This window comes from Mya arenaria, chromosome 17 (assembly GCF_026914265.1).
Source record: "Mya arenaria isolate MELC-2E11 chromosome 17, ASM2691426v1".
NCBI classification, from domain to species: domain Eukaryota; kingdom Metazoa; phylum Mollusca; class Bivalvia; order Myida; family Myidae; genus Mya; species Mya arenaria.
In genome coordinates, this window is record NC_069138.1 from 23188224 (window position 1) to 23198407 (window position 10184).

The 10184-nt window shown below is 35.3% G+C and overlaps 1 protein-coding gene across 1 annotated transcript; it reads left to right on the plus strand.

The window, feature by feature from the left end:
* The first annotated feature begins 6682 nt into the window (after positions 1-6682).
* LOC128223281 (uncharacterized) lies at positions 6683-8836 on the plus strand. Its single transcript, XM_052932568.1, has 3 exons — positions 6683-7041; positions 7407-7571; positions 7891-8836. Exons 1-3 carry the CDS (start codon positions 6683-6685, stop codon positions 8834-8836), a joined length of 1470 nt encoding a protein of 489 aa, XP_052788528.1.
* Positions 8837-10184: the final 1348 nt, after the last annotated feature.

Below are 10184 nucleotides of genomic sequence, written 5' to 3' on the forward strand. Positions count from 1 at the left end.
TCTGAAGGGATCTGTTGGTGTTTGATTGACGTCGCACGTTACAAATGGTGGCAGCGGTGGGATGGTGACAACATCAAGAATGGAGTTGCCTTACTCATATGAATCCCACACCAAGACTCGTCGAGGCTGCTCGGAAAAGTAATGTAACGGTCCGGTGTAGGCGGCGGAAGTGCGTTCATAGTGTAACTTTCCGCTGTAGGCGGCGGATGTGTGATAATAACACTCGGAAGCACGTTCACAACGGATGTTTACTTGGTTGGTAATATGCAAATTAGCATGCTTTTCTCTGAAGGGATATGTTGGTGTTTGTTTGACGTCGAACGTTACATTATGATATATTTGGGGTAAAAAGCAGGATTTTATCCCATGCAACTGATTTTCATAGAATGATGTACTGCAGACTTTAACAGTTTGTCGGAATATTTTTTAGGTCTGTAACTTACTGATGTTTAAGGGCCGATATATTCACTGCCTGTGTTGTCAAAAATATGGCCCGCCATACATAACAATTGTATAAAGAAAGCTTTGATCGGAATTGCAAGAGTATTTTCTATACTACAATGGTGCTCACATGTTCTTAAATTTTAGCTGATAGGCATGATAGAAATAAATCACTAGAATACTTGTTTAGTTGAATCTGAATACCACCTTTTGCTATGATGCACGTTTTATTCTGCTGCTCAAGGAATACACCGAATCAGTATGGTGCTTGGGTGAGTTTGTGAGTGGTTTTTGAGTAGTAAGTGAAAGAGTGGGCGGGAGGGTATGACGGCAGGTCGGGATGTGTGGACGGGCAGGCGTGAGAGCGGGAGAGCGAGTGCCATGCTTCGTTCATATGATCTGTTTTGAGTATCACACACAAGGAATTGTCGTTCAAGCCGCTCAGCACTATCAGTGCTTTGATTCTAATAAGAGATATTGCGAAACACTACTGAAACGGATACGTATACATGACCACAACTTAAACGGGGTTGTATACCAAATAAAACAAGACTTCGCCATAGTGTATAAATCATATCCCTACAGATCAGCAAAGCATCGTTCATAAATTACCACAATCTCTTCAGTGTACGTTTGGATAAACACACTGCTTAATATCGTTGCACTTGTTAAAAAAAGTTTATTGACTAAATTTAACACACATATCACAGTGACGTCTCCTCCATCTCACAACTCCCTGGAAACAATCTGACACACTCTGATAACACATCCAGATATACCATAATACAAGGGAAATAACTGTAGGTAAGAGTGTCAAATATCTAACACGAGGTTTATTTCACACACACGCCTTGAATGCTGACATAAAAGCCAACGCTATATAAAGATAAGGTATATTTTGCGTGCGTACGTGTGGCGGATCCGTGGTTTAGTGGTAACACGCTTGACTGTCAATCCATTGGTCGCAGGTTCGATTCCCAACCGCACTACTGAAAAGATACTTAACGTCTTCCGGAAAGGACGTTAAATGGGAGGTCTTGTTTGACAGTGCTTTACAATGGTGCACGTTTAAAACCAGGGTAGCTCTAACGAGGATTACATTCTCATTTTGCGAGTATAACGCGTACGTGCGTCCGTGTCTTCGTGTGTGCGTGTGTGTGTGCGTGCGTGCGTGCGAGCGTATGTGCTTGCATGCGTGCGTGCGTGCGTGTGTGTGTGTGTTAATAACATCCGAAATAACCTTCTTTCACTACTATCAAGCTTCATGGAAATAAATCGAAATGTTTAACAAATTGTTTACATATCCTGCAGCTGACATATTATCGCTTTGGTTTCACAAACTTTTACTTCTCATGTTTACGAGCGAAATAATATTTAAGTACAATACAGAATATTTCCAGATACATTATATATAACTATTGCAACGGCGTATTATCTCTATCATGACCATGAACACCTAAACAAACAGAAGGCCGACAATTAAGTTCATATAAATATGATACGAAATTAAGATCTATTAATGTTGTGTCCTATTGATATATTTTGTTAACCAAATTGTATTTATTTCTATTTCCTGTGAGCAATTTAACCTCCATTTTTTATGTCAGGAAAATAAGGGACCCGAATAAACATTGAATCCTTCAACATATATGCAATATTTAATATAATTTTAAAGAATCTTAAAGCAAAAAAATTCCGTAAATATACTTATAATATATATTTTGAAACAGTCTTATGTAGAAAGAACGAAAGCCGATTCATGTTTCTACTTTTGCACATGGGTTTTGTGATTTGTTCCAGTCAAGGGGGAAACTCAATCATTTAAAAAAACTTTAAACATTAAAAAACAATCATAATATTTATCACCGTAATTTCATTTTAGGTTTGCTTTATATAATACAGACGCAGAATATAAGTTGATGCCAAAAATATTTTTTTATGATCATGTTTAACTCATTTGACTTAAAGCTGCACTCTTACAGACTAAACGTTTTGACAACTTTTTTTATTTTTTGTCATGGAACGAGCCAAATTTTGCAAAAATCCATAAGAACCAGTTATATAAGAGTGCTGACAAAAAATTAGATCGCAGATTTTTTAGGTTCAAAAATTGATGTTTTATGCATTTTTCTTAAACCGTTAGTAACGGTTTAAGCCATAAAACATCAATTTTCGAACGGAAATAAAAAATCTACGATCTGATTTTTGTTAGCAATTTTATATCACTGGTTTGCAGATACTTACGCAAAAATTTGCTCTTTCCAAGACAAAAAATAAAAAAAAAGTTGTAAAAATGGTATATCTGTGAGAGTGCCGCTTTAAATGCTCAAACAAAAATCATATGATTTGTGTCCTGTTAAAAATAAATTAGCACTATTTTGGCGTTTTTAACGGGGTAAATTGTGGCCACGTAGCGATTATTTCAAATATCCCATTTATAAAGGTTATTTTTTTATCCGTACACTAATCGAACAGGTTTTGTTTTGTTTTGATCGTTAAAGTCAATTGAGTTTAACATGATCATAAAGCAACTATTCCAATGTGTATATTATAAGCACATTTAAGAGAGTTTCTAGCTTAAAGATTTTTTAGAATGATATCAAATATTGCGTTTGTGTTAAAAGATCAAATGTTTATTCGGGTCCTTATATTCTTGACATAAAAATGGAGGTTAAATTGCTGACAGAAAATAGAAATACATGTAATTTGGTTTAAACAAATACATCAATTTGAAAAATATAACAAAAAACATTCATATGTCTTAATTTTACACACTTTTTATGGTATTTTTTTTAATTCTCTTCGAAGAATAACAATAGTCTATTATTTTGACAACCGAACGTTCGTCCGCTGTAAATGATTGCTTGTAAAATGTTGGTTGCTACTGAGAATGATTGAAAACGTAATCATTGTGTCGTTGTTTTCGTTTCATATTAATTTTCGGCCTTCTGTTTATTCTGGTGTGCATGGTCATGATAGAGATCATACGCCGCTGCCATAGATAAAAAACAGCATATAAAAGTATTATAAATGAATATGCTTACGTTCGTTTACACGAGAAGAACAATTTTGTGTAAACAAATGGAAAACGTTACTTGCATGATATGCACATTTTTTGTCTAACATTCGATTATTTTTTATGTAGCTGATATGTAGTGACACACACACACACACGCACGCACGCACGCACGCACGCACGCAGGCATGCACACACACACACTCGCACGCGCGCGCGGAAATGCTTAACTTCAGTATAAAGTAAGCGGTCCTTTACATCCAGTTCGAGCCAACAATAATTTCGAGTCAAGCAGTTATAAGTGGTGTTGACTGTGTATTTATTAACAACTACTCAGGAAAACCAAATCACAGAATCAAATTGAAGTATACTTTCACAGTATTAATTGGGCCCATAATATTGCCAATAACATTAATCGTTGTGAGGATGGCTGGTTGAAACTTTCTGGATGAAAAAGAAAAGCGACAGGACTGGTTGATTAGGGGCCACTTATAATTGACATCTACGAATGATGAAAAACGCACCAGAATCATTTTACTATTTTGTGATCACAGTTTTAGGATTTTGGTCATATTGCAGGACTTTTTGAAGCCGATTTATTACAATCATTGTGACATTTACATCGAGAATTAAAAACCTGTGTGTTTTTAGATGTAAATGGTATTGCTACAGGTAGAACTAACATATTTTCATTACCATTTCCTTCTCAATTGCTTGAATTTTTTTTAAGATCTTGCGTTCATAGTGAATCATCAGCGATTTTGAATTTGTATTTTTATTTGTTTTCAAACTCTTTTAACATTTAGATATAACGATATTACGCAAACTTGATTTCGAAGACATTCAGTTATAAAATTTAAACTGTACAGTCTTGATGTTTTTTTCCCGAAAATGGACTTTTCTGAATATACACTATATCTATTTTGTGATATTCGGCTTAGATATCCATGCCTAGAAGCCCTTTTGTGACATTCGGCTTAGATATCCATGCCTAGAAGCCCTTTTGTGACATTCGGCTTAGATATCCATGCCTAGAAGCCCTTTTGTGACATTCGGCTTAGATATCCATGCCTAGAAGCCCTTTTGTGACATTCGGCTTAGATATCCATGCCTAGAAGCCCTTTTGTGACATTCGGCTTAGATATCCATGCCTAGAAGCCCTTTTGTGACATTCGGCTTAGATATCCATGCATAGAAGCCCTTTTGTGACATTCGGCTTAGAAAGTCAAAGAAAGTGTAATGTGTATTGTTACTTAAATGTCAATCTGTCAACCACGCCTAGCTATATTGGCACCGCCTCCAAATTTTATAATTGAGTTCACTTCTCTATTGATAGCATCATAGCAAGCATGTAATTTTAGAAGTATTAAAATATATATATATATATAATCCTATAGCGTGTTGTATCTTCATTCCTTAAAACCCTACGTTAAACCCTACTTAAAACCCCTACCTTAAAGCTGCACCCTCACAGATATACCATTATTACAACTTTTTTATTGTGTGTCTTGGAAAGAGCAAATTTTTGCATAAATATCTGCAAACCAATGATATAAGATTGCTGACAAAAAATCAGATCGTAGATTTTCATATTTCCGTTCGAAACTTAATGTTTTATGGCTTAAACTAACGGTTTAAGAAAAATGCATAAAACATACATTTTTGAACTTGTATATAAAATGTGCGACCTAATTTTTTGTCAGCAGTCATAGAACTGGTTTCCATAGATGTTCCCAAAAATTAGCTTGTTCCAAGACAAAAAAAAGAAAAGTTATCAAAACGTTCAATCTGTGAGAGTGCAGTTTTAATGCTCTTTTTGATGTTTGCCTTTGCAGATAAATGCTCGTATTCATTTCTCCTCGTTGCGCTGTTCGCTGTAGATATGGCGGGCATGATTTGATATGTATAATGGGTATATTATATCTTATGTTTTATTGTATTGTCATATAGTTTTCAAAAATTTTAGCAACTATTTTCTTTGCTTGTCTCGAAATGTACTACCGACAACAAAGGTCATTTATTTATTTTTTGTCTTATTTTTCGATCAGATATAAATATTCAAGATTCAAAAGTACATGTGTTAGATAGTTAATTGTAATTACCATAACGTTTAGTAGTACTTCGGTTTGGACTATATTCGTAGTAAAACATTTCCTTATATTTTCATAATATATACTAAACACTATTTCTAACGCTTCACTTGAGGAAAAAGAAATAGAAACGTATTATTTATTTCCGAACTTTTCACATTTTAACATCCTTACTTAAAACCGCATTGTCAATCTCTATTTCCCGTGTTAACTTGACCGGGTGCTGGTCATTTTTTGTTGTTGCCAGATATACCCTTTGAGAAACAAAATATATAATTTTATTATAATATGAACAGGGTTAATTGAGTTATATCCGTCAAAGACTTGTGTGGAACCAGTCTTGCAAGACGGCGATGTGCAGCTCACGGTCAATACCACGTTGACAATGTAAATGACGGAGCCAAGAGTAAGTGGTTTAAACAAGGAATAAGTGGGTAAATGATTATTTGTGTTCGCATACACCTTTGCAATCCGTGGGACTCCCTTTTGGCATATTTTTTATATTGCCGATGACGTAGTCATTTATTCCTTCGCCGGGTTTTTTTATTCTTTTATCCCAGATCTGTTTTGTTTGAATATAATAATTCATGCTCAATTATTGCAAGCTTATATTCAAAACAAATTAAATTGAAGAGCGCATGAATAAATATGAAATATTTGAATGGTCAAAAGTGTTAACAAATTTAATGTTAATTTACGGTAAGTTTAAAACAAGTTTTCAAGTTTCCATATTCATTTCATAGCATTCAATCACACTCACTGTCTGAGATCAATCCGATTCGCATTTTTAGACAGGTCATGTTTTAGCTGAAGTGTTGGGGACCACTCTATGTTTTTCGCATTTGACGTGTTTCAAGTTATTATAGGTTGGATGTTTTATTTTTTAAATTCTTTAATATGTGTGTGAATTGTCCTTTAAGTTCTTATAACACGGTCAGAGAGTTTGAAAATATATTGAATAGACCAGTTCACGGTAAGCGCCTGGTGAAGCCGAGATCTCGATCGCGCGGACGCTTATTGCACTAAATAACGCGAGAGTTCGCGAGAGGTCATTATGTGGGGGCTAGCCTCGCTGAGTAAACATACACACTGAAAGCCGTAGAACTGACAGCAAATCAAAAGGCCGATTAACGCAATGGAGAGTTTATTTACGAAGGGCTGGTTTAACAAATGTGAACATGAGTGGGCGAAAAGTTTGACGGATGTGCCCGACCTAGACAGTGAGAAATTAAAACATTATTTAATCGAAAGCAGGGACAAATCTTTCGACAGGGACAGTGTTCGCGCCTACAAGTCGTTGAAGGCTTTCAAATATTTTGAGGAGGGATTCGTCCAAAAGTTGCTTTATGCCAAGTTTTTAGACGGTGAAAAGGAACTATATTTGATCAGTTCACGTGTGCTGGCTTCGTACCAGGGGAAGTCGTACCAGACGTATGTTGCGCTGGACAGACTGACCACCATCCCAGTTGGGGGAGCCTGTGAATGTGTTGCTGGGTAATACCAAATTTCGTTTGTGTGATAAATGTCAATTATATGTATATTCTTTACAAAAATTTTTTTTTAGGAATGAAAGAAATTATAAACTTAGCTATTAAATATCAGGATAAACCATTGACCTTGTCTAAAATAATGGAGTTTCCTAACATGATAATTCTTATCGCTTACCACATTATTAAGACTAATTAAAAAAACAACCTAACCACTTTTAAATTATTCAGACTAGATGAACCACACATTTCACCAGGCACATCCCCAGTTTTTTTCCTGTTTATAAATGTGTCATAGCTTTGTAATTCTAGATTATGTCATTTATTTGAAATCAGAATGAGTATTATTGATCAAAAATCATTCTGTTTCAGATTGGATGAAGCATGCCGCCATATTGGCGCGGTGCTATTTGCAGTTGAGGATTTTGTTGCGAAGGGCCTAAACAAGTTGTCTTGCACAGATGAGATCTGCAAATGGAACGCTCCATCCAGGCAAAATGTTGAGCCAACCAGTATTCACAACATCAGAATTGTAAAGTAGGTGTAAATACATGTTAATTAGGGAGACATGTCCTGAGGCTGTTACCGTTACTTGAATAATAAAATCTATGGCCTAAAACAGGACATCCTTCGCTCATCTGACCAACACTAAACTGCATTACTATAGCAGCCAGCTCTAATGCAAGACAGCATTAATGCCTTTTTTATACATATTGCAAACCTATTTATTAAATAACTATATTATTAAAATAATTCCATAAGCTCAAATGTAATTTCACTTCGTAAATTTATCTACAGCCTTAAGTATGATTGAAATTAAAAATAACAATTATGCTTAAACAACATATCTTTTCAGACAGGAACATGGCAAAGTTCTTAAGGCACGAGAGACGTTTGACTGCTCTGGATACGATCCAAGGAACCCAGATGACAGAGTTGTTGACGTGGATAGGAAGAAGACACTGACTGAAATCTTGAAGAGACATAATAGCACATGCAACTTCCTTCGGTATGCAGATGCAACAAATACACTCACTCAGAAGTCAGAAGTTTCCATTGACAATAGTGAAGACATTCCATTGATAAATTGCTGTCCTCCATCATTGGATGAAATTAACACTGCATGTTCTATCTTCAAAAATAAGCTTTGTGTAAGTGATGAAGAGAGGCATAAGCTTGAGCGACAAACAATAGGTCAGTCTGACAGTAAGAAGTGGAAGGATGCCAGGCGTTATCGATTGACTACTTCAAACTTCCATATAATTTTCAGACGAAAAGCAAAAACCAGCCCAAAAGCCACTGTAGATTCCTTGTTGTATAAGCAGACCAAACAGACAAGTGCCATGGCATTTGGTTTGCAGCAAGAGGATTTGGCTGCAAAGCGGTATTGTAAGAAAACTGGTGCCAAGGTTGTTAAGAAGGGCCTCGTGGTGGACAGTGAGTACCCTTATCTGGGGGCCTCTGTGGACAGGGTTAATGTTTCAGAAAACAAAATCGTTGAAATAAAGAACCCTTCATCAACTTGGGGAATGACAATGGCCGAGGCTGCAAAGAAACTGAAGTGTCTCAAGCACAATGAGAATGATGACATAGTTCTGAATCCAAGTCATGAATATTACACGCAGATCCAGGGCCAGATGGGTATTCTTGGAATCCCTAAATGTGACTTTGTTATCTGCACAAAGGAGGATATTCTGATTCATGAAGTTACATTTGACTGCATATTCTGGGAAGATTGTAAAAGAAAGTTTGTTACATTCTATGAAAATATTATGGTCCCAGAAGTTGTCTTCCCCAAATGAAACATGGCTTAGAGCCTCACGTGTATATGTTTGTAAAGTAAAATTCAGTGCAGGAAGCATATTTGCCTATAGCTGTATAATTAGTCGTAAACACTAGTGCTTTTTATCATATTGACACCTCACTCAATGAATGTTGCTAAGTTATTATTTATTATAAATGTTACTTTGTTTTGCATTGTACATATGTGCATAAGCTCACTTTGCTGTTTCAAAGTGCTTCCATGTCATAATGGTATCAATTAAATGTTTGAATGTGATTTATTTAGACGCAGCCTTTTGCACTTATTTCCAAAAAACTTATTAAGATTTATTTTAAACTAAGAAAAATTGACAAGAAATGTTTTCAGTTCTTTATTAATAGTTGTTCTCCTGAAATAAACACAGAGCTTTCCTATGTAACTATTAAATTTGTGAACCTGTACTTATGTCTAACTCTTTGTATATCTTCTTTTTAGTAATTACATGACACTGGTTGTCACTTAACCATTCATTTGGCTAATGGAGTTATTAAAGTCTTTCAATGAATACTTAGAAAAAGGGATAACACTGATCGCCTCATGCAAACCAACTCTGGCCTCTTCGTAGGCGGAATGAGATTGGTGTCAATATATCATCATGTTGCAATAAAGTTGAAATGAAGTAATAGAGTAACCTTTACAAACATTTATTAGCATAGATCGGTATGCAGTTAACAATGAGAATGAAATATCAAGTCAATAATCTTTTAACAATCAACATGTCAATACATTTGGTTCAACACAACATGTCAATATATTAGTTCAACTTAACCATGTCAATACATTTGGTTAAACTCAACATGCCAACACATTTTGTTAAACACAACATGTCAATACCTTTGGTTTAACTCAACATGTCAATACATTTGGTTAACATTAACATGTCAATACATTTGGTTAATGTCAACATGTCAATACATTTGGTTCAACTCAAAATGTCAATACATCTGTTTAAAGTCAACATGGTAATACATTGGTTAAGTTAACATGACAATACATATGTAACAATCACCATATCAATACTTTCTTAAAAATAACGCTCAAAACATTGGTAGCAATCACCATGTCAATACCTTGGTAGCAATCACCATATCAATACACTAGTAAATGTCAACATGCCAAAACATTGGTTACAGTGAACATGCCAATACATTGAGTCAACATGTCATGACATTAAAGTGATTATGTCACTCAATACATTTGTAACAATCACAACACTAGGGTGAAAGAGCTCTTTACAACAGGTTTGTGTGTTTAAAGCATTCCCCTTACAAAGTAAAAAGTTTACTTCACAATCGTAATGGCTTTCGTTTGGCCAACATTCAAATCTT